Source organism: Parasteatoda tepidariorum, chromosome 8 (genome assembly GCF_982258835.1).
Source record: "Parasteatoda tepidariorum strain Cologne lab strain chromosome 8, Ptep-v5.0, whole genome shotgun sequence".
NCBI classification, from domain to species: Eukaryota; Metazoa; Arthropoda; class Arachnida; order Araneae; family Theridiidae; genus Parasteatoda; species Parasteatoda tepidariorum.
In genome coordinates this window covers 47872873-47899488 of record NC_141762.1, presented here as the reverse complement: position 1 = coordinate 47899488, position 26616 = coordinate 47872873, and the positions used below count along the sequence as shown (strand labels likewise).

The 26616-nt window shown below is 29.0% G+C and overlaps 1 protein-coding gene across 9 annotated transcripts in view; it reads left to right on the top strand.

Moving 5' to 3' along the window:
• The window catches only part of HDAC4 (histone deacetylase 4), a 193706-nt gene that overhangs the window by 157600 nt on the left and 9490 nt on the right, over positions 1–26616 (top strand). For all 9 annotated transcript variants that reach the window (XM_087150222.1, XM_087150218.1, XM_087150216.1 and 6 more), the window contains 13 exons: positions 9035–9135; positions 15447–15569; positions 16922–17048; positions 18045–18192; positions 19101–19260; positions 19731–19968; positions 21387–21512; positions 21912–22045; positions 23239–23288; positions 23393–23460; positions 24147–24304; positions 24965–25020; positions 26153–26240. In XM_087150222.1, the coding sequence (XP_087006348.1) occupies positions 9035–9135; positions 15447–15569; positions 16922–17048; positions 18045–18192; positions 19101–19260; positions 19731–19968; positions 21387–21512; positions 21912–22045; positions 23239–23288; positions 23393–23460; positions 24147–24304; positions 24965–25020; positions 26153–26240 (1577 nt within the window). The remainder of the gene's footprint in view (positions 1–9034; positions 9136–15446; positions 15570–16921; positions 17049–18044; positions 18193–19100; positions 19261–19730; positions 19969–21386; positions 21513–21911; positions 22046–23238; positions 23289–23392; positions 23461–24146; positions 24305–24964; positions 25021–26152; positions 26241–26616) is intronic.

Here is a 26616-nt window from a genome sequence, read left to right as displayed (position 1 = left end):
GCTGAACTTTTTATTTAGCACAATCTTTCTGATACTTTTATTGTTAACTTTCACGTATGTATTATGTGTCTTGAAATCATTTTATCGTTTTAAAAATTTGTAACTTTTGGAACGTCAATTAAACGTTTTATATTGTACTATTTCAATATTACTATGGAAAGTTTTACGGAAATTGATCTTCGCTGCTATGGAAAATTGGGTATGTGACTACGGGAAAACATCACTAGCTTAACACCTCTGTGTATTATTTATTTTAAGTCAGCTCTTTTAATTAATAAACTTAGTTGTTATTTTTAAATTTTTATTTTTATTTTATAAAGTTTTTATAGCTGAATAATTATTTCTTTTATTTCATTTAACAATCATTCGAAAATTACTGTTAATAATCATTTATGGGTAGGGTTTTGTTACTGTTATACGATATACAATACATTAAACCATCCTTGTAAAAAATTTATTATTTTTTACCCTTAAAATAATTGAGTTAGTTTGAGTTTTAAAATGTTTTTTTTTAATGTTTTTCAAATTCTTTATTTAAATCATTGAATTTTTATGAATAGTTAAAAACCAAGTTTGTTGTATCAATTACAAATACAAAATATGAAGTGGTTAAATTTTAAATGGCTGACAATAAGAAAGTGTTTTTTTTTTTAATTTGATTACAATATGAACAAAGAACATTTTATTCACTTTTTTGTGTTTTGCTTATATTTTTAAATACTTCTTACAGGTTTTGTTTTTTTTTAAATAAATATTCTATCAAAATATTTTAAATATTTCAAATTTAAAAATGCAAAATAAAAATGGGTTATTCGGATGTATTTATTTAAAATTCATATATTATAGTTTCAATTGTTTTTTTTTTTTTTTTTTTTTTCAAGAGAAAAATATCAATACAAGGAGTTAATTGCATCATTTTAGTTTGCTGCATGTATTGAGTTTGCATGGTATTTGCATTTACTAAAAATTTAATTAAGTTACTCCTTTGTAATCAATAAATTAAACTTTTGATCCCTTAACAAAATAAAGTCTTTGAAAATAAATTGTAAATTTCATATAGTTTTATACGGTTTCATACAGTTTTTATGATTTCACACGGTTTTATAATACTCATCATTATGTTTTATCATTATTTTTAAACACCGTCGATATTATATTTCTTTCTGTGTTTTAGATGATACATTTCTATTGATAAAAATATAACTAAAAATCTGTTATTCTACAAAATGCTTCGAAATTAGGCCTGCCATTCATTCCACTAAAATTTCCACGCATGTGTTTTACTTTTTGTATGATGTACTTTCGGTTAATTCGACGCATTACTTAAATAATACATTAAGGATATAATCAAGCGTTGAAAAAAATAAGCCAAAAACTCAAAACATAAATGTAACCACAGAGGAATTGATTTTTTAAAAATCTTAACAGGAAAACTAAGTAGGATATATTTCTACCTTATAAATTTAAACATCTCTTCCTGAAAATATAATAAAGGCAGTTAAAAATGTAACGTAATAGTTGTCTCATCGATTACCGAAACGTGTTCATACAATGACTGAAAATATAATCAAAAACTATTCAGAGTGAGTTGTTTTTCTCAATGCAGTGCCTTAAAATATTGATAGGTAATATCGTTTATTCTAACTAGGTGGTTTTGTTTCCATTTATTGATATAAATGACGTTATGTTGAAGATAATAGTCATTTACTTCAGATTGCGGGTTCTACTTGTATATTTCAATTTTTGTTATAGTCAACTGCGTGTGTTAGTAGTGAAAATTTAGTGGATTTGTTCCATTAACATAAAAAGTTCAAAAAGTAAATTTCAGAGAGATTGTTTTAAAGAAGGTTCGTAGGCCTTCCAATTGATCGCTTAGTGGGTCGCGGTGTGACGATTGTCTTTCTGCTATCGGCCCGGTTTTGGTGCCGTGGGCCTGGATTTAGAGTTGGATTGCTTATAAGTGTCTCTTGTCAAGCGTGACTCGGGGCCTTGTGTCTGAGGATCTGCTATGCTTGGCGCTTGTGTTGGGCGGGACTGCTTCATTGCATCTGTCTTATGGACGGTCTGGGTCGGCAATATTTATTCCTTGGTTTTTTGTGTTGTTTTTTTTGAATTTTTTTTATCATACTCACTTTATATTATTAAATTAATAAACCTTAACATAATTTTATATTGAGTTTTAAGGACCTCTTTGAATAGTGGTCAAACTCTTAATTTTGTTGACATTGTGACACAGAACCTTTAAGTCAAAGGAGTAAGCTGTTTTTTCTCATATCGCCTGATTTTTAGTATCCTCTGTTTGGGAGAAGAAACTATTGATATAGTGATAGGAACTATAGATCTTACTATTTTTTAAATAGTTAGAAGCTTCTATATATAGAAACTTCTTGTATGCACATCAATATGAGGCTAACTATTTATTTATTTTGAATAGTTGGGTTAGACAACTATTCTAGTAAAGACTTTATTTTTGGTCGAAATTAAGTTTGCATAATAACTATTTTCATTTATGTACACATAGGGTACATAATTCATAATTAGATACCGTTAGTTTCCGTGACCGAGTTATTGTGTTCATTTTTTAAGTGCTTCTTAATTAAAATTATACGCATTTTTATGTTATTATTTTAATATTTTACCAAAAACTTCACATAACAATTTAAACAAGCTTCACAGATAATGAATCTATTATTTAAACGTAAGGTAAATAAAAGTATTTGGGGAACTGTATAGGATATAAAACTATTCACGTGACTTTCTACTCACATGACTTTTGTAAAATTGGTGCATAGCCGAAGGAAGAATGTTAAGGTCGTCACCCTTTCTGCACAATAACAAATCTTGCAAATTTTAACAATTAATTTTTAATAATTTGTGAAAACTTAAATATCTCCCGAAGTGCATTTCTCAAAGTTTGAATCTTCTTCAAATAAGAGAATGATTACAAATTTTCACCACAGTTCGAAAATGCGTACACTTTATTGTTACTTTCATTTTATTTTATAACTGGCGTTGAACAGCCGACCTAATTCTAAGTTTACGATTATCGGTTTTCAATTTCATAGCCTTGTAATTTTGAACCTAATAACCCAAAAAACAATGGAAATCCTGGATTGAGCATTGGGACAGATTAGCCTTCGTGGAGGAGGACTATGGATGGAATTAACTCGCATTTGCGTTACATGGAGAGGAATCTCCCTCTGTTAGCCCTACGGCAGGAGATTCTAACTCATGAACCACTGAGGAGATTTGTGTATCACCCAGCCACAGCTAGGATTTGAATCTGAGTCCGCTTATTTGTTACTTTCATTAAATTTTTTGAAGTAAAGAAATTTGTTGTGTGTGTACTGCCTTTGTCGTCTTCCAAAAGCTTTGCAAAATGGTAGACTGAGTTGGAAATATGAATTAAAGAAATTGGCTTTAACTTAAAAATAAGAACGAATAAGAATTATTTTTAATAGTTTTTGGACAAAAACGTTCTTAAGCACATTCAGGTGTGAACAAAATGAAAATGTAACTGATTAGTATATCAGGGGTCTATCCAGACATTTTGTGAAAGGTCCGTTTTTGTAAAATTGTGAAAAAATGACTCGTAATTTGTGAATATAAAATAAACGTTAAGTCACATTCTTTCAACCAGGGTCCGCTTTTGTGAATTTGTGCAAATGGGGTCCGTTATTGCAAAATAAACTTTTTCAAGGATTTTTTAAATTGTGAATAAATACAAGATTATACTCAACACTGTAAAATTATAATTAAAAAAATTACATTTTAAAAAATAAACAGCAATTGCAGATACTAAATTAGCGATGCAACATAGAAATATTTGGTATTAGCCTATACTGCTGAACGCAGAATATTCATTTCGGACGAATAAAGGAAGAAGCGTCTGCCGAAGACAAAATTTAGTTCGTTTGCATCTGTCTTCCTCCCCCCCCCCTCCTTCCTGGGAAGGGTTTATTCGATTAACAAAATAATAATGAAGATAAACAAATTTGTGAAGGGTCCGATTAAAAGATAAATTATTTTGTTTAAGTTAAAATATTTTGTGAAGGGTCCGTTTTTATGAAAAGATATTTTGTGAAGGGTCCGTTAACGGACCTAAATTTCTTCTAAACAGAACCCTGTATATGCATTAAATAAATCGAGCTGACCCCCATTCCCTATGAAAATTTTCTCACAACGCCTCTGCACATATCGTTCAAAAAATTTGCCGCCACTTTTTATTTTGTTTTATTAAATTTATTTATTTTTCTTTTTTGGAATGAATGAAGCTTTCAATTGGTTTTTACACTTTATGTAAGCAATCGATTTTTAAGTTACTAGTACTTTTCAGATTTCGCTTCATCGCGGTCATATTCCGTTTATCTGAACTATGAGAGTCACCCCTTTTGATTATTAACGAAAGTTTCTCCTGCACTAGTGCAATTGATCGTTGGATTTCCCGGAAGACTTAGGCATGCGCTTTTTCTACCGGTGGAAAAAGAAAGATTGACCGGATAAATTAGACGGGGCGAGACCTTGACCGACTTTCCTACCACCCCCCATACCACCTTTCCAATTTTCACAAAAAAGGGCGGAGTCCCAGAAGAAGAGGGAATTTTTGACTAAGAACGTTTTTTTTAATTTTTTTTATCATTATTATTTAATAACCTCCCTCTTTGTTCACTTAACTTGAAAGCTCATCATTTTAAGAGCTTAAGCTCCATGTCTATGCTGTAAAAGATAACAAATGACTTCTATTAAAAGTCTAGCTCAAAATTTATCGCGAATTTATCATTCACAGTTTTCTTGCTGTTCTTTAAAACTAAAGGGTAAAATTTTTAGTGTATTTTTTTGTTATTTTTAAAGGTTCGCTGATATAACGATCAATATTCGCTGACAAACTTGATAATAATACTTCGATATCTCGATTAATTCATGTTCTTATTGTGAAACAATGATAAGCCACACCATAAAGGCAAATTTATGGTTAAATGTATTTTATTTTATTTTATACCCGGCGTTAAGCAGCTGACTCAATTATGAGTTTATGACTACCAATGTTCGAGTCCGTAGCCTTGTAATTTTAAACTCAACTCAGAAGACAAAGGTACTCTTGGATCAAGCATCGGGACAAAGTAGCCTTTGCGATGAACTTTTTTGATGGAACTGTCTCGCATTTACGTTATATTGAGGGGGGAAACGAAACCTCCCATGGTTAACCCGAAGGCAGGAGGATTCTAACCCATGATCTACTGATACTACTGAGGATATTTTATGTCAGCACTGTGATCGGTGCGAACCGGGGGGCAGAATTCATATCAACCAGCAACCGTTGGGATTCGAACCTGGGTCACCTAATTGGGAGGCGAACGCTTAATCCCCTGAGCCGCTACGGCTCTGATAAAATGTGTTATATAGTGTCTCATCCTAGCTGTAACTTCAGAAGACTTTTCTATTTGAATCAGTAGAGAGTAAAGAGAGGACAAAGTGGGCAACTTCCACAAGCTTCCAATTTCAAGAGAGTGTCCATTCTGATAACTAAGGACGCAGAAACGTTGTACCATTTGCTATTGTTTTATTATGAAACTAAAAAGCTTTTTGTAAATAAATATTTGTTCGAATCAGAATATTAGAAGAAGATAGAGACATGTTTCGTCAACAAATTTAATAATAAAATTTTAGGTCATTAAAATTTAAATATTTTTTAGTGTTAATGTTCTATGAAAAATAATAAGTTTCTTTCTATAAAATTATTACTGCTTACATACCCATAAAACTAAGTTTCAAACATCGTCTTAGACTTGTTCAATTATATAAATCTCTAATAATTTATTTATTTTTTAATAAATTGGGTCTATTTTCTGCCCCAGAGGTTACACTTTTCTTTTCAGGAGCATCTAATCAACGAGTTTGCCCCGGGTATCTAATTCACCGCCTTTCGCCATTGATTTGAATTATTTTACTAATTCGGCTTAACGTCACTGTGAAGCAACACTGTTTTCCCATGGACTCTATTCCGCGTTAGTTTCCGACAGTTTAAAGACAATAATGGCGCATTTACACACTACACTACCGCAAGTTGAATCAAGGTCTAAATAGTTGTATTAATTATCCGGTCACCGCATCACGCTCTTCAACCGTTTGTGAATCTTCTCTGATCTTAAACCACCGAGAACGCTATATCAGAGTAAATTCGGAACCAATTTGACTCGTGATCAGAGAAAGGACAATCCGTCATGAGACCCAATACAAGAAATTGAATTCAAGACCATAACTATGCTGAAAGCGAAAATACTATTCAGAACAACTGGGTGGCAATATTTCGCAGCAATCACTATCGTCATGTGTTGTGTCTTCACAATTGATTGAAAACGGGATGGAGTACTTCATTACAATTTTTTTTAATTTTCCAAATAAGCATTAAAAAAAAGCAGTAACGTTGTTTTCGTTTATTGTTTCACAACATTATCTTATAATTTATTTTCTATTGTTGCACTTACACACTTTTGATACGGCCTATATTTATTGGAATATATAAAAAGTTCCAATTTTTTTTCATGAAATTTATATAAACTCGAACTTAACTACTATTTTAATTCCACATTAACGTGTGTTGTATCGTATAAGTAGATTGAAATAAGCTTGCCTTCAGTCAATGAAATAGTATTGACAATCGACGTGGCCATGCTGTTTATATAATCTCTGATTTAATTTTTTAAAGAATAATAATTAATATCGCTCTTTTCTTTTAATGTATTTTTTTCTATCTCTAAAAACATTTTTTAATTAATATATTGCAACAATAAAAAAAGAAGATAATGCCATATTTTAGAAGAACGCGTCAACGGTATCTGCTTAGAAAACATAATTCCCTTTCCTGGCTTCACTGTATTTACTCTAAACAGAAGGAGCAACTACATTTACAGGGGTAAAATGGCTTCAATTAAAAAAATGACGGATTTTTACAAAAAGTAAAAATATTTTAAAAGAGAACCCATTCTGATGCATATGTAACTGAATTTGTTCGCTTTACTGTAATTACACTGCCCTTTAGAACAAACCACATTTACGGAGAAAAAAAAGAAGAAGAAAAAGGGATATTTTATAAGACTTCGTTCAAGTTCACACGCTTATTGCGTGTAACTGGCTTTTTTTTTTCTTTCTTTCTTTCTTTTTTTTTTTAGCTTCATTGCAGTTATACTGTATGCAAAGAGTAACTTTATTTACAGGGGTTCAAGTTGGACAAATCATCGTTGTTCTTTAATAAGTGCAAAATTAAATGCTATGATGTTACATTAAATGTTATTTAGTCCTATAATATAATTTTTATCAAGTGATGGTCCAAAAAAAATGATGCTAGCAAAAAAGGTTTCTGCAACAATTTTTTCCTGCTTTTAAGTACGCACATCAAAAGTACGTGCGCTATTTTAATTAAAGTTTGGTCAAAGAGTTTTTTTTTTAAATAGTTTTACCTAAAGACAAGTCACATGTCACATTAAAAACCATGCAAATCCCTCATTACATTTTTATGAAACTATCGCTTTAAATACATCAAACATAAATGATAATTTATGTTTGATGTATTTAAAGCGTATAAGCGTGATGTATATAAATGATAATTTATGAGATATTTTCACACATTAAAGTTTACTATATTCATTAGACGTTTCAGTATGAATTATCAATGTTACCGGTTTTCATTAATTTTCTATTTCATTTTAATGTTTTCTTTTCCATTGTAGAGAGTAAAACAAAATTTGCATCACATTTTGTTGTTGTTTCATTTAGATTAAAAATTTTTTATGTGTTCAGAGAGCTTTACAACTGATACATATTTAGTACTGGGGTCATTTTGGGAGAAATTTTTGCCTGTTAACGGACTCTTCTCCTAATAGTGTATCTTTAAAACGGACCCTCTACAGGTTATTTTACCACAGAAACAGGCCCTTCAAATTATTTTATCGTAAAAACGGACCCTTTACGAAATTCTTGCTTTAAAAAACTGAGTTTATGCCGTTTTAGCTCATAATTTTGAAACTACAACTCTTTGAAAGACATGATTTTTATGTTATTTTTTTCTCTCTCATAAAAACATTATCTTATTTTCATATATTAACAGAAACAACTTGGCATGACGAACCCGTTTGTACAGTAATTTTAGATTCAGAAAATGAATAGATTTTCCATTAATTCACAAAAATCCTGAACAGATAGATCACTAGTTTTTGTCATTTTTTTTACAAAATCAAGATCTCAATTTCAGAAATTCTCAAAATTATGAGCAGACTTATTTACAGATATATACCCTGTAATAACTTATGAAATCTTTATATGGTGACTGTTATCTTATGTATCTTAATGCGGGGACATATACACTGCTGTTAGTTTTCTTTTGGGATAATTAAAATCTACCATAAAAACTGAACAAAAGCACGATATTGATTCAAAATAAATTAAATAAATAACTAATAAATTGTATAAGTTCAAATAATCCCCTTAGTCCAGTGTTTCCCAAACTGTGGTACACGTATCCCCAGGGGTACGGGAACATTTTAGCGGAGGTACGCGTTCTTATGCGAAATATCTTGCAACAAACGAAAATTTCAAAAATGTTTATTTAAAAACAAAGCTAGCCATGAAAATTTACGATTACGTATTTTTCTATTGGCTATTTATTTTTTTGCAGAGTTAGCAGTTAATAATTAGTGGTGTCAACAGCCAGTTGTGATTTGTAACTTTCGTGCAATTTTTTTGTAGAAAAAAATACATTCATTTTTTCATCAGAGGTGCACAGCTTAACGAAAAATTTAGAAAGGGTACACAAAACTCATAAGTTTGGGAAACACTGCCTTAGTCGGTAGTTGCAGCGTTCTCTTCGGGGAAATCCTGCTCTAAAGTTATGTATCTCCAGTTTTTGTTGCTGTTAGTCATTTATTAATTCGTGACGAAGCGTCAAAGACGGGACAAACTGCTTTTATTTTCCCGTATTTTTAAATATTGCAGTGGTATTGTTTGATTGTAAGAAATGTTGTGTTATTTTTTTCCATAGTTGAAACCAGTAAATGCGATAATACATCAGGATCTTCTCCTCCTAATGGTGCAATATTGCAATCATTACCGGGCATTAATGGAAGGTCTACTATACAAGAGGTAAAATAAGAATTTTTCTTAATATTGCAATTCTTTTTTTTCTCTATATTCCATTAATTGTCTTAGAATTTTTCGCAATATTTCTTGCACCACCATGCAATTTTTCTTCATAGTTCATTATTTTATAACATTTTATTCTTTATCTTTCAATTTTCTCAAATATTTCTTTATTTTTTTAACATTTCTTTCATTGTCATAATATTTTTTTTCTCAATATCAATATTTCTTTCAATATCTTACAATATTTCTTTATCTTACTTTTTCTAAAATCTATATTATATTAGTTAAAAATTATTGTAGTAACGATTTTGTTTAAAAATAAACGATTAAGATTTTGCTTTTTCCATTTATAAGGAGTTAAAAATTATTTTTTTCTTCTTTTTGACAAAAGTATTTTATTGCTATTATGATTCTATTTTTATAAAGGTATACTTTATTTTCCTTAACTTTAAGGAGAAACTTTATGTAATTTTATTTCGACTATCTTAAAAGAAAAAAAAATTAAATGAATTCTCAAAAAAATCAATTACTGGAAAGATAGGGGTGGTGTGACAAATACGTCTATCTGACGTCATGTGTGGTAGGCGGTCTCACATAAAATTTATTTTCGCTTACCGCCTTCAAACAGCCCGAAATAGAACAATTTCTATAAAAAAAAATTCGTCTAACGAGAAGGAGACGAAAGGAACACGAAATAAAGTAAGAAAATTACCGCTTCCTGTCCAGCTATTTTTAGCTCCAGTCGACCACTAACTTTGATTGTAAAAAATTATAAACAAAGAATTTCACTTACAAATTGAAGTGAACAACATGTTTACGGGCTTCTCTACGAATATACCCACCTAGGGTAAAAATAACATATTGATTTTAGTCTCTTTTTAAATGGTAGAGGAAAATGGTTGACATAAATTTCGCTACTTCGTTTATAAATAGCCCATACATTCCTTTTTCTAAATTTAAACTCTTGTTATGAGATTATATTTATAATCTACACCCACGAAAAATTTCTACTATGGCGTTAAAGGTTTATATTCTAGACAAATGATTTGTGATATTCTATTCTTGTTGTACTGAATTTAATATTAGATAGAACCAAAAATACCTGCTGAAGTGAAAAATAATTTTAACCTTTAAAAGTATCGAAATAACTTTTTATGCTTAATAGGTTTCTATTTAAAAATATAATGGATTAGTAATTGCTTAATGTCTAGTTCGTTAGTGTTGTACATAATACTAATCTAATGAAAAAAAAATTTAGCATCGAAGCCTAATTCAAACCTAACTAAAACTTGTTATGTTCTTTTTATTCTGAAATGTTCTGTATAATGCGCAGCGATTAATTATAATATCATTCTTTAATACTTATGAAGTTATACAATTTTATTATATACTCCAGTTTTATTTTGGTCCCAGTAAAATTCAAAATTGCTTCTACAAAATTCATACTAATCTAGAGTTTATCCTAATGGATCTAGATAACCTCGAGCAATAAATATAGGTCCTATTTAGGTTGAATTTGAAAAATTTTGCTGAATAATTGTTATTAAATATCGAATGATTCTCACAATTACATATAGGCCCTATCTGAGCAAAATAGTAAAGGCGTCATTAGGCTTTATTTGGCCGTGATTTTCAAATATTGGTCCTATGATAGCCCATATAATAAATCTATAATTTAGACAATCTCGAAAAGAGAGTGTTTCTTAATTTAATCCATTTCTGATAAATTTGTTTTATGTTTATCTTCAAAAATATATCCCACAGCGTTTGAATAACTGTTCTTCTCATTAAGTAATCTGCAGCGATACATAAAATTGGCCGCACATTTACGTACTTTATCTGCTTGTAACTTTTTGGTGTTCAATAATTACCGCCTGAAATACATATTAATAAAATACTTATCAAAGACGAATCACTAGGGAGGAAGGTGAGATGAAGAAGATTAAAAGCAGTTTCCTTGCCTAATGAAACTCGTGTTTCTAGTTATCGCTCTTTAAGCCTTTTTAGGTTCCTTCGGCAATGAAACAGGTTTTGATGTTCTCATTCCCACTCTCTTCAGTTGGGATTCGTCGAATATCGATAGCGTTTTTGTTTTTTCCCTGATTAATTATTAATTCACGACCTCTAATGTGTATACTTGTTTACAATCATTTTAAACATTTATATTAAGATCGGTCGTTACCAAACACCCTATATATTCTAGGGTAATTTAAAGAAATAATAAAACTGCTTAATTTCACGCTAATATGTTTTTGCTTTGAAAAAGTAATAAGATGAATCATTAAATCAAGGGCTAATGAAACGACCTTTTAATTTTCAAGATCACGTATAAGTCAACAACATTTGGCCTGATATACATATTAATAATAAATAAGTAATAAGATGAATCATTAAATCAAGGGCTAATGAAACGAACTTTTAATTTTCAAGATCACGTATAAGTCAACAACATTTGGCCTGATATACATATTAATAATAAATAAGTAATAAGATGAATCATTAAATCAAGGGCTAATGAAACGAACTTTTAATTTTCAAGATCACGTATGAGTCAACAACATTTGGCTTGATATACATATTAATAATAAATAAGTAATAAGATGAATCATTAAATCAAGGGCTAATGAAACGAACTTTTAATTTTCCAGATCACGTATGAGTCAACAACATTTGGTGGTTACTGTTAGGGTTAAAGTAATAAAAATTGCGTATCGATAGATCAAGGTTCAATGAAACGACCTTTAAGCTTTCTATAACACGTATGAGTCAACGTTTGGCAATTAGTTACTCATTTTTCTTTTATGAACAATGTGTAACTAATATCATATCAATTACGATATTCAGGGTTAATATCATGACAAATTCGCAAAAAATAATACATAAAAAATACGCCCTCTTATTAAAATGTTATTTTTATCCATAATCCATATTGTACAATTATGATTCGTTCTACCAAAAGTGTTTTTCTTAATGTATTTTTCTGAAATAAATACTCGTAAATCTTGCTCAACGTTTTACTATATCGTAATTGCATATCAACTCCACCCATTTTAGTGAGGTTAACATAACACATTAGTAGGTTACAGAACTCGATGAAAATGACTAAGAAAAATTTGTTTTCTCAATAAATCTTAGACAGTAATTGCTTTAGAGTTAAAATATTATTTTTATTGTAAAGTTACTGTTAAGGTAAAAATTATTTCTAATGCGTATATTATTTTTTAATCTTTAACAAATTATTGAACTTTCGTGTAATAATAAAGGGTGTATACATTTTTGACGTCTTGTCAAAAATGAAGTTAGAAAAAACATACAAATTTGGGGACGTCAATTAATAAAGTGAGAAAAAAATAGAAATGGTATCGAAACATGGAAAATCATTAACTAAGAAATAGAGACTACTGACATCAAAACTTGTTTGATTGCTGAAAAAATTGAAAGGCAGCTATTCATAGAAACACCATAAAATTTAATCTGTTTTTCAAACAGATTTTGTTGTTTTGAATTTCCCGTTCCTCGATATTAGATTTGTCAGATTTGAGAGTATTTTTCAGATTTTGATGACGTTTTTGTTTTTTACTTGCATAAATACTAATTTGCGGCTGCTAATGTGTATGTCTATTGCCCTCGTTTTTAACAAGGAGTTCAAAAGTATAAATTAAGGGCAGTCATTACGGAACACCCCGTATAATCTGTGAGGATCACTACCAGTTTAATTAACTTCAATTGCATACTCAGCATTTTTATTGTGTCAATATCACACTATTTTGATCATTTAAAACCCTGACAACCGTTATGTGAATGTTTTGAATATGCCGTAGTTTCCGTAAAATCTTTAAAACGATTTCTAAATCTTAATAATTTTCAAATCTTTATAATTTAATGTTTTATTTATTATCAAGTAATAAAGAATGAATATGCGTAATGGGTGTAAATTTAGCAGTAATCCGAACTAGTAAAACCGCAGCTTAACTTAGCTAACTTAACTTAAAAATTTTGAAACCTTGCCAAAAATGATGTAATTTACGCATGTTGAGTCTATAACGTGTCATTGGCAAAAAAAAAAAATTTAAATCCGGCTTATTTCAAACACGTTTCCAATAATTTCTATTGGTTAGAAAATAAAGAAGAAAAGAAGTGGGTAAACGATTGATAGAATTACAATTTCAAGACAGGAGAAAATCGTTATTTTTTTACGCTAATAACCCCCTCAGTAAGCATCAGATATCCTCTTCTATTGAGGACATTTATTAAATTTTTTAATCGAAAAGAACAAACAAATTCATTTAAATATGTGGTGGTTGTGTTCAGGATAGGGGTTGATCTAGAAATTTTTCCGGGGGGGGGGTCATAGAGTCATATTCCCCCCCCCCTCCACAATTAATTTTTTTTAAATATTTTTTTGGAAAAAAAAACTGGGGTTTCTATAGCTAGTCTTCTCATTTATTTTGTTCATAATGAACAATACATAACTATGACGAATTTCGTTTTAATCTTTTGGATTATGATTCTTGAAACAGTGAAGAACATAATTAGATGGAGAAAAAAAAAAATCGATTTTTCCGACCTTCCTATGTGTATATGCCTCCTTAAATAATTTTTTTTTGTAAATTATTAAAAAACTTATAATTTTATTCTATTTGTAAAAAAAAAAATTTCTGGGGGAGGGGTCATGATTCCTATGACCCCCCCCCCGCTGGATCCGCCACTGAGTCATGAGAATAATTGATAAAGTTTATATAAATTTAGTATTTATTTGCATTTAAAATATTAAGTATAAAGAAGAGTAATATAAATGAGGACGTTATGCAACAGTTAAGATTCTTCTGACGAATGAGAAGTTAGAGTTAAAATTACTGATCATAACTGTCATGGTTACGATTTAGTTGAGTCGCCGCAAATATTTTTAAAAAATTTATATTGAACTCTAAAGATGCCCCTTTGTTGGAGACTTTCTGCCTTCCATTAGAAAAATCCTAGCATCACCCTCTATTTTAATTATTATTTTCCGTGCTGTATCCTAAATGCATGACTTTTGTTTAGAGATCACTGAAATAGATCTTCTAAATATGTTGTCACATAGATCTTCAAAAGGAAATATATTGCCTAAAATGCAAATATATGTTATTTTAAAAGTTAGCAGAATAGAATTACTCTTAACTGTTAATTAGAATAGCTATTATAATAAAAACTTCTTGATAACTATATATAAGGATGTGATAAATATGTATTTTTGATATTGAATTTTATATTGGTATCACATATCCATTGTGACCAAACTTTTAATTTCCGAACGGTTGCAGCTAGTTATACAAATGGTGCCTATGTATGATAAAGCGGCTGTGCACTAAAAGATGCGATTGCTTACAACAGCACCACCTGGTGGAATATTGCATTGTTAGCATTTCTATCATGAAAGCGTTACAATAAAGGAGAAAATAATCTATAAAGTGTATTGATTTTAAAAGAATGTACGTTTTGTAAACATCGTGTAAAAAAAAGAAATGCATATTTATGTTTCAGACTTTAAACAGTGGGACGTAATGAAACGATCTATGTGAAAATGTCTAGTTAACTAACATAAGACACATTTATTTCTAATGAACAACGCTAAGAGAAGTTTAGACATTGAAAATAAAGGTTTGTCGCAAAATTGAGCGTTTATTTTTGAAAGTGGTAGATCCATTTGAAGCTAAAAAACCCGTTATTTATTTATTCTTTTACGATTTTAATAAGCACTGCTGCATTTTGATGTTTCATAAAATTATAGTGTTAAAAGCATCATCCAAATAGATTAATCTTTGTCAAAGACTAACCCTTAAAAAATGGAGAGAAAAAATGGACTTATTCCACTTTTAAAAATAATGGCACATTTATTTTTCTGTTTGAAAATAACTATAATGTTAATAAATCTGTTAAATAAAAACAAATAGCAGTAACACGTTGTTAAATAACAGTTCTTTATTAAATTCCACAAGGTATCTATTTGTGTCAAATCTATCTGAGACTTTTTAATTCAATTTTATCTCCAATATCTCATATCGTTTTTGAGATAGAAATGGTAACTCCAAGTTTTTTCAGCATATAGATATAGCGCTTTTCACATTACCTCTTTGTTATGTATAGTCACTTTATAATACATAGACACCACTTTTGCTTCAGTAAGTACCTTGCATATTACTTAAAACTAACGAAATATCATATTTTAACAGAATGTAAATTTCATTTAACACTTAAAACTGTTTAGCATACCAAATTAGCATTTGAAATTGTGAAACGTTCTTTAACTATATTATCATTACTTTTTTTAGGAGAGTCCTACATCCTTATATAATTCAGTCAACAGTCCAGGTAGTATCAGTGATTTCACATTGTATTCATCACCATCTTTGCCAAATATATCATTGGGGAGACCTCCTGTACCTACATCTGCTGTAAGTTTATTTTGAAATTGTTATAAGAAAACATATTATGTTCTATAAAAATGTATTTATTTAGAATTTTATCCTTCTCTTCCATTTGAATTATTTATTACTCATATGTTCATTATGCTGTAAAAAAAAAATTCTCCCCTTTTTGTTTAAAATTTTAATCTCAATGCTTTTATAAATATCTTATGAAATTCAGCTTAAGTCACAATTTTAAAATTTCTCGTGTTTTAGAAGAAACAATCGATAATTTAAATTAGGAAACATTTTTTAACATTCAATTATTATTTATTACCAAGTTTCACTTTGACACAAATTTTACTTTTTGAACGCTTGAATACACAACTTTTAAGTGAAAGAATTTCAAGCTTTTGATGTTTCAAAATTCTCAATATATATAGTTTTCCATGATCCTCTTAATAAGCATTTTTATAATTGCTTTCCAAAAATGAAGTTCAAAAAATTGCATACATTACTAGATGCTAATTAATTATTAACTAGAAATAAAAACACTATGTAACAAATCACTATTGAGAGCATTGAAACCTGTTTGATTGCCGGAGGAAACAAAGGATTTGAAAGAAAAAAAAGAAAAAGAAATTCCGTCCTGCTTTCTTCAGTAGTGATTCATTGATTTCAACTGAAACATCCTTTGCATTTGTAGGCATAAATAATTATGCCTTTTAAATAAATTGGGGCTCATATTTTCAATGTAATGCTTCCTTTAAATAACTGTAATGTGCATTCTAGTACAGGTTACATTTATTATATTAAAATGATATCTTAACTTGTTATTTGTAATTTTTTAAGTATTTAGAAATGAAATGAAATAATTAATGATTCCTATTAGAAATTATGTTGCAATCCTTTTTCTTCTTTTAATCTTTAAAATTGCGAGCAAGTGAAGCAACTTCTCCTAAAAAGAAATTATCTATATCTTAAATTTCTTTGATTGACTTTTATATATAAATGTGATTTTTAATGCATCAATTTGAACAGAAGAATAATATACACCAATACTCATAACATACCCTCCCAAGTTCTTTAGGCGCTAAGTTGTAAACATCATTATTACTTAACCCTTTGCTTACGGTAAACCACATTGTACCATCGCATGTGGTCCACATGTTGTACCAGCCGTAAGCATAGGGTTAAAGAGGTCAACAGTACACAGTTCTTGTTCACTTCTGTAAAACTCTCACTTTAGGCATATGTCTCTTCTGCTAAGGGCGATAAAATGGTGAATTAAATTTTAAGTTTATTTAAATAATGAGCTTTCTTTCAATTTTATTTTAAAGCAACTTCTATTTTTATCATATTCTATACTGAATCTTGAACATTTTTTACGCACTCTACAGGAAATTGGTAAAAGTGCTGTACCAGCTGGTTCTGAAGTACAGGGAAGAGATATTTCCACCATAAGACTAGGAATGCCTCTTACATCAAATGTCTTACATTCTTTAACATATTACCCAGCATTACCAGGTATACTCTCTATTTCTTAAAAATCTAGTTGTCCAAGTAGCCATTAATCATGCAACAATTTTTTTAAACACAATAAATTTTTAATTTTAAATAAAATTGAAATTTTTTTTAAACATAATAAGTTTTTAATTTTAAGTAAAATTGAAAAGATATCAGCTTCAAACTATTGTTTTGTTTTACAATAACTTTGATTCTCTGTTAACTTAAATGCAAGAATACTTCATTGAAATCAATATATATTATATATTTAAATCATAATAAATATATTAATGTGCATGAAAATTTCTATATTTCTTATAATTTTTTTATTTTTTGTCAAATTTAATCTGTTTATAATTCATGCATAAATAAAAATACATTAATAAATTTAAATTATTATTTATAAATGCTTTAATATACAGCATGTTTCAAAATTTGACTCACAAATTCAGAGGGGTGATAATAGATACGAAAAGGATAAAAACTTGACATAGAACAAGGGGTAACCAACTACGTTAAGAGAAAAAAGGGATTTTCCAGTCTACAATGACATAAAAACGATTCTCGAATGCACATGGAGGTGACACCTATTCTTTTAAAGTCTGCCAAATCAATGACAAACCGTGCTATTCTCAAATGTGTCTACAAGTCTTGTGATTCAGTTTGACCCCATAGGAATAGTGATTCAGTTTGACCCCATAGGAAAAAGTTGCATGGACTGTGAAACAGGTCACACTTGCCCCATTCACGATTCCAACCCTCTGAATGTTGTTTGCTGCACCATGTTCTACAATCAGTTTTTATTCTATTAGTGTATTTTATTATCCCTCTGAATTGGTTAGTTGAATTTTTAGTTAGTCTGTATAAGTTTTATAATATATATTCTTCTAAAATTTTTGTTTATAGAAATAAAAATTCATCTATTAATATATTCAAGCATATAAATTAATGAATTTGTATGAAAAATTTATATATTTTCTAATTTAAAAAATTTTTTATTTTGATTGTTTTTTACAGTGATTGATGGAGACTTCACACCTCCAACAAGTCCAGGTTATATCCAACCTACTAAAATTCTGGACGGCTCTACTGGCATCACAAGTATGCTTAGAGTATATCCTACCACAATCACTGATGCACAAGTTGCTCAAGCCAGATTACATAGGTACGTTTGTTTAATCACGTAATTTAATATAAATTAGAGTCTATATGTTCATGGTTCATAGCTTTTTTAAAAAGAGCTTAAAAGTGCTTATCTTCGATTTTCGTTTTTTAAAAGCCCTTGCTTAATTTTCCTTTTTCGGAAATGAGATTTTTTTTACCCTGTCGATTTTCGCTGTGTATTATGCAAAAGTGTTGTTTTCACGTTGTTCTATACAACGTTTTCACAATTCATTCAACTACAATCCATTTCGTCAACCCGTTGGCCCGTAACGCGTGATAGCGCCAATCATGTTACATGTTTGATGAAATACTTGGGACTGACTACTGAGTTGGGTTCGGTGAGATTCTTGCACTCTCAAATGCAACTCTGCTGCATTTTGCAAGATATTCTCAATTTCAGGCTTCATTTTACACCCTCTGAAATCGAGCCAAAAAATCTCTGTATCTTTTCATGGTGGCTAATATAATCAAGAAAAAAGTTCTTTGTCAGTAACTAGTTATTTTATCATGATGATGTAAAGTCTTTGACATTTATTTTGCATTTTGTTAATGTAATAGTACTTAAAAATATTTTTTGAGTGCTTAAAAAGTACTTTAAAGGTGTTTATTTTTTGTTGAGATATTTGATTATGCACCCTTTATGTTAATTTAGGATGAAATTTAAAATAAAATGTTAGTTTAGCTAAGATTTTTTCACTTTGAATACCCTTTGCCATCACTGTCATCAATTACTTCTGATTTCCTTCAAAGTTAGTTGATAAATATGTTCACATTAAAGTTGTTAATTATGCTTGAATGTAGTCTATAGTCTAGCAAGTTTTCTTTTTTTTTTTTTTAATGAACTGGAATGTATTCCAATCTGTTAGTTTCATAAGTTTATTAAATAATCTACCTCAATTTCAATTCTAGAACCATTCAAAGACCTCTTGGGAGAACCCAGTCAGCTCCACTACCTCTTGGTCATCCAATGCTACAACCACAAGCCATACTTTTATCACCTCAACAAAATGAACAATATGCTCGCGAAAAGAGACTCTGTGAGCAGCAGCAACATAATCTACTCAAACAAGTAAGAGGTCTTCTGATTGATTTAATTTGCAACTTCAAGAATTAAAATATTTTTTGTCTAAATCTTTTGTACATTCTTTATCAGTTTTTTTTATTTTTAGTTCTAAAATAAATACTTTTAGAACTTTTTTAAATTGTTCTTATTTTTTCTAAGTAAGATCTAAATTGAATTTAAAATATATACTATTACTAACAGGTTATGGAATATCAAGAAAGAAAGAAAAATGCTTTTGATCCTTTTTTTTAATAGTTAAATTTTAAAGTGTGTAGCTTTTATGCTGTTATCCCACTCTAAATAAAGAAATCATTTCTAAATTATTTCTGTTCCAAACTTAGATTAGTCATCATGACAGAAATTGCTTAAATCAACTAATGTATCTGTTCTCTTGTAATTATAAATGCACATACTATGTTGTAAATTTATAATCATTATTATAGCAGTTTATATTTCATAACTGATATCTTTTCCAGCACATTCGACAAACTGTATTGACCAGAGCAAGCAGTAAAAACCAAGTAGAAAACGTTGAAGAAGAAACTGAAGCAGCAGTTGCTCAAGAAATGAAGGAATCTGGGCAGCCTGAAGTAATAGACTTGACAGATGGTCGAACGAAAGAGACAGAAACTTCACAACAACAAAGAGATAGAGAAATGTTCTTGCAACAACATCGTGACTACATGACAAAGCACACTCTACAAATTAGCGATGGTAAGTGATTTGCTTTCTCAGTTCCATTTTTTAAAAAAACAAATTCTATGTACCATAGTATTGTTTTGTTGGTATTATATACTCTGTAATATTTCCTATTAGAAAACATCTATGGCTTAATCAGCCAATAGAGTATAAAAATCAGATGTGCTCTCACACTTAGTGATAGTGAATGCTATTCTCTCTGTCCTTTCATTTATATATTTTTGTTGTTGTTTTAATTAATATTGTTACAAAAACTGGACTATCTTTATTCCACATCATTTAAATCACCTTTACAGCATCAAACCATCTTCCACAAATAGTGACCAGGACATAATTTGAACACGCCTATCTTGACAGTTTCACCCACTTTGATTTGAACACGCCTACTTCAATAGATAGTCCGCATTGAACGGTTGACTTGCTAATTGTGACTGTGACATTGTCCTCATCACGCTGTTGCTATTTAGTCTCAATTACACAATATCGCTCAGTATACACTCAACTGCTAATGACAACACAGGAGCTATGTATGATCTAAATGTAACTCTCATGACCAGCGATCAAAATCCAGTGAACTTAATACAGCTCTCCAGTCTATACACAAAACAGCAATGAATCAACTAGTGGTATTATTCATCGATTCTATCACAGATAAAATTCCGGTGAAGGGGTAATGTAGTGTGTCTACCACTACAATAATTTAATTCCAGTTCACTAGAATATAAGACATGTTAACTCAATTCTATGTTGGGAAACCTTTTCATGGATGAAAGTTGACATTGTCGATAACACTTGTCTTTATGTAGTATATGTCTATGTAAAAATGTTAGAATGATTTAAAATTATTCTCCATACATTGGTATATAAAGAATGGGAATATTTTGTATGTAATCTGTCACCTCAATTACAATTTCCAAGGGGCCAAATGATTTTGAACTTGCAATTTTTTTTCGAAAAACATGTAGAGGTTGGTTACAAGTGATACCCTTTGAGATAGTCCCCCCTTCTGCGTTTTTTTTTTTTTTTTTTTTTTTTTTTTTTTTTTTTTTTTTTTTAGTTTCTTGTGGGTCACTACTCGAAAATTGTCAAGACTTGGCAATTTTCTTCTTCCTTTGATCACGATACAGAAATCTTTCCCAATAAATTATTGATAAATACTCTAGATGCGAAACCTGCTGCTTTTAATACAAGGCATAAAGAATATATCTGCTGTATTAAAAATTTTTGTAAAAAGTTTAGAAATGAGAGCATATTCCTATTGAACTAATCGATATGTTTAATTCATAATTTTTCCGGCTTCACAACTAGATGACTCCAATGTTTCTATTATTTAACTTTATGAATTGAAAACAAATAAAAAAATTTTATAATTAAAGAAATACATACTTCAACATATATGTGTAAAAAAGCTTACTTTAGTTAATCATTTATAGGTACCTACATCAGGCATCATTTGGGAAGGCCTCTGTCTCGAACATTATCAAGTCCTCTTGTCGCTCTTAGTCCAATTGGAAGTCCTCAGGAAACGCAAGTTCCTTCTCCTCATACATTTACAACAGGTGCAAACCTCTTTCTTCAAAGAATAACTTCATAAAAATTATATTAAAAACATTTTGGATATTGCAAAGCAATACTTAAAAGAAAGAAAAACAAGCTATTGAAATCAGATGAATTATTAATGAAATCAATCAAGGATGGATTAAAATTTTAAAAAATCCTGGTTAGTTAAGACTGAAGCTGAAAGCTGGTTATTAATGAAGTGCAAGTACATTCCAGTAACTCTATTTAATCTGGCTTTTGATAATTTTAATCCCTCCTTCGCTCTGATTGACTTTGTAGATGATTTGATTACAAATTTGTTTTTAATCACTTAAGTATTTATTTGTGACCCCTTATTGTTTAATAGTTTGAGCTCTGTTTTTTTTTTTTTTTAAATACTAAATTTAACTTTTTAACAGGTGTTGTGTACGACAGTTTAATGTTAAAACATCAATGTGTTTGTGGTAACAATGCTCATCATCCTGAACATGGTGGTCGCCTACAAAGTATATGGGCAAGGTTACAAGAAACCAGTCTTCTTAATAGATGCGAGGTAAGAGGCAATTTCAAATATTAAAGAAATCTCATTTATATGAGATAAATAAATACATAATAATACCATGGCTCAAAATAGTCAAAAGATCTCAACTTTATTTTTTGTCATGTTCACAATATTTGCATTTATTTTCATTTGGTGTTTTTAATAGCCTTTGTCTATACTAAACAAATCTTATCATTGCCAAAAAAACGAAAGTAAACTCATTGAATATCTAATCTATCAAATTAGCTCAAGAAAAAATTCTAGTGTAGATAAAAATATAAGAAAAGTCTTACCTAAAGAGAACCAACAAATATTGGGAGGTAATATATTAAGGAAGACAAAATGTTCTGTGATAGAACTCAAACTGACTGAGTGTCATAAAAAATAGACTCGTATGAACAATATACTGGTCATATTTAGAAAATTGCCCTTATTGAAGAGTTTTGTATTTGGATATTTTGTATTGTATTCTAATTGTCAACAGTTAACCATATTTTAGTTTCTCAAAAGTATCCTTATAACTTGAAATAAATAGAAAAGTATTAACTTAATAAATAGAAAAATATTAACAAATGTGTGCCATTTTTGGGAGGGGGAAATGTAATTATTAATTTTTTTTTAAATGCTTCCAAAAACAGTTTTACTTTTGCAAGATGCTGAAGAGCTTTAGCTTTTTTAGCAACTTCGATGAAAAATATACTAAAGCATTCTTGAACGAAATTTGATAGCTATATTTTAAAATATGTTATTTTTATATCTCTAAAATCTTATATCTGGCTATATGATACATAAACTGTAATGTTAATTTCTTTTAATGATAAGCTAATTATTAAATTACTACAATAATCAGACATTTATTAATAAAATTTTCCTTCGCCTAAATGGAATAGAATTATTGAGGTATGTAATCATATAAATTTTTAATCATTTCAAAAAGGGATGTTATTATGATTTAAAGAAGACTGGAATAAAAGATCATTAGAACTACAGAGGTTATAAGTTTAACAAGCTTATATTAAGAGAATTCAATCCCATTGTAAATATATGAAAATAGGCAAAATATAGAAAATTACATGTAATTAAAGTTCTGTAATACTTAATGACATACATTCTAATTGGAAATATTTTATGTTATAAAATAAATTCATATTCATTCTCAATGTTTAAAAACTTTTAAATGATAACTTTTTTTTAATTCTTTCCAGAGAGTCAGATCCAGGAAAGCAACCCTAGAAGAAATTCAGTCTTGTCATAGGTATGCTTTGAAAAAACTTTTAATGTGCATTTTTATAACTTATATTAAATCCTAAATTTACAGTTTATGAAAATATTACATTTTCTTTTTATTTGCTTGTTTAGTGAATCATATACTCTCTTATTTGGGGCCAATCCTTTGAATCGACCGAAACTTGATGCCAGCAAATTAGGTATTAAAATGGTTTTTGTTTTGATAACAGTTTTATGATTATTCATTCATACAAAGGTTGAAAACTTTTTTTTACATTATATTAAAATTAGATTACAATATGTGGTGAAACTAAACAGTTTATTGTTGCAAATACTTTTTTTTGTAAGTTTTTAAATTTCACCGAGATATACATTAAGCTTAAATTTTAAAATAAAAAGAACCAAATCATCCAATTCTTTTGTTTGTTTCAAGCAATTTCTTGTTCATATTTAATTTTAATTAACTTACCAAGATAAAAAATTGAATAAAAGATAATCATGAAGTTGGAACTTAATTATTTAAGCACTGTTTCAATTCACTAATAAAATTCTGTGTCAGTCAACTATATGATTTGAAATTATAAATCTTTTCTTTTTTTAATAAAGAATTACTTAACCTCTAACTGCATGGAAATACATTTCTCAGTTTAAATGGGTATAAAATTAAAGATTTTTAATTTAAGAAACTGAATAATATAATTATTTTATTTTATTGAAATTATTGTTTGTAACCCTTTTAATTTAAAATGCAAATTTAAAAAAAATGTTTAAAATCTAATATTAATGTAATCTGAAACTTTTCTTTTACTTTAAATAACTTTTATAAGTTTATAATTTAATGATAATAGTAGTTAAAATTGAAAGTTTAATATTTAATCAATTGCAGCTGATCTTCCAATGAAGAATTTTGTGATGTTGCCTTGTGGTGGCATTGGTGTAGATTCTGACACAACCTGGAATGATCTACACACAGCAAGTGCTGCAAGAATGGCTGCTGGATGTGTTGTTGAATTGGCCATGAAAGTAGCAACAGATGAAATAAAGGTATTACAAATATCTACATTTTAATACTTAATAGTTATGCAATACAATGATAAGCTTATTATCAATCATCATACAGAAAAACGTTACTGCCTTGAGAAAATTTTGTATATTATTAAAAAATTAAGAAATAAAAGGACTTTCCCACTATAATTTGTTGTAAAATTTAGTTTTTGCTTTGCTACATCTTTTAAATCAACTAGTTAGTTTGTTCATTACTTCTATAAGATTAATTTTGTTTTTCTTACATTGTTTCTTTGTATATTTAATTTTGTTTTCCTTCAAACATTACTTTTTTTTAAGACAAAAGTTTTTAGGGAGTTAGATACTTTAAGTCACTAAAGGACAAAACTTACCGAGGAGTTGAAGCAATAAAATGGGTAACAGAAATAATTTCATCATTACATATTTTAACTAGAGGGGAAAAAAGCACCAAAACATTTGTTAAAACAATTTCAGGAAAAAGAGTAACAGATTTAATAGTAACAGCACTTTTTAAATGAAATACTTATTATATTTTAAAATAATTTATGTAAGAAACTTCGAAGATCAATTGTTTTTTTTCTTCCAAATACATTTTTTGTTTAGCCTTTTTTTCAAGATTTGTACATAAATCTAGAAATAGTTTACTTTTTTTCAATAAAATATTTGATTTATTTGTAGAATGGTTTTGCTATTGTCCGTCCTCCTGGACATCATGCGGAGCATCAACAAGCAATGTAAGTTTTTCTTGAATGCTTTTTATTGAAATATATATGTACGTATATCGTATAATAATAACGTGTAAATATATCATATAACCATATATAAATTACAATAAAGATATATTTTAACCGATATGAATTGCATTTATTCTGAGATTTCTAATTAACCTGTAGCAATGTTACAGTCATCACACTAACAAAGATAATTTATCATGTTACATTTTTTCCATACAATAAAATAACCTTTAATATTTATAATTGATTTAAAATTACGTTCTTAAATTCATTAAAGTATCAGAAAGAGTACCAGAGAGAGAAAAGTATCAGAGTGATCAGAAAAAATAAGTTTAGCTATGCATGAAAATAAAAGGTGTGTCTCTAACTTTAAAAAAAAATGCTATTAAAACAAAGGGAAGGAAATTATAAGGGGAATATAATTTGAATTTAAGTGGGAATAAAATAATTAGGGGGATTATGGTCAAAGAGCAATTCTCATTTTCACATGGAGCCTTCTATTCAAGATAAGAAAAACAGTGGGATTATTTCATAAAAAGAATTTACAGAAATGTTTCTCAAACCTTCTAGGAAGTAAAAAAAGGCCATTTCATACAAAATTATGACTTCAACTAATATAGTGATTGTTATCTAGATACTGATGGACTTTTTAAAAATAGCTTATATTAATCTTAGAATACTTTACTTTGTTAATAGTTTTGACAGTTTATCTTCATGTTTCGTTTCTAGCACTTTTTTTCTCCAGTACATAACTACAAAAATAATTTTAAAATTCAGCAAAAATGATTAATGCCCTCAAAAAAAGTTCAAAAATTTATTACAATATTTTAATTAGTTTATCAATCTATTTTCAAAGTTTTACTGAATTTAAATATATTCAAAACTGTCTAGGATATATTTGTGGAAATTGTTTTAATATTTTCTTTCACATAGCTATAGCATTAGTTACAAAAATCTCTCAAATTTTTATTTTTAAAAAAGAAAGAAATAATAGTAATTAAAACATTTTCATTTACATTACATTTTCATTACCCTTCAAAATTTTTATTATATTTCTATATTATTAAAGCAGAAGAATTTTCTCTATAAACTAAGATTAAATTTTTACTCCCAACATTTTTTAATATTACAGGGGTTTCTGCTTCTTTAATTCTGTAGCAATTGCAGCAAAACAGCTAAGAGAAAAGCTGAAGCTTGAGAAGATACTCATTCTAGATTGGGTAAGATTTGTTTGTTAAACTAATGTTCTAGAAAAACATCTTTGTTGTGCTTGTTTTAACAAGAAAAGTGAAACATCCAGGAAAGACCACCTGTAGCGACCACATTTATTTATGACCACTTTTGAGATGCACAGAATTTTCTTTATAGTTTTTGTGTCAAACAAAATCTTAAGGAGAGACCATTAAAACCTCTCCTAGGGACTGGGAAAACAGCTGCTCCAAATGCCAGAAAAGGTCAAATAAGGAAACACGTCAAAAATCATAACAAAACAAAGTAGATTAAAATTAAAATGTATTCAAAATATTTGTGTGAGGTTCTTAATTAGAGAGCTCTTTTTGACGATGCAACTCATGTCGCAGTGAGAGTGCACTAAAG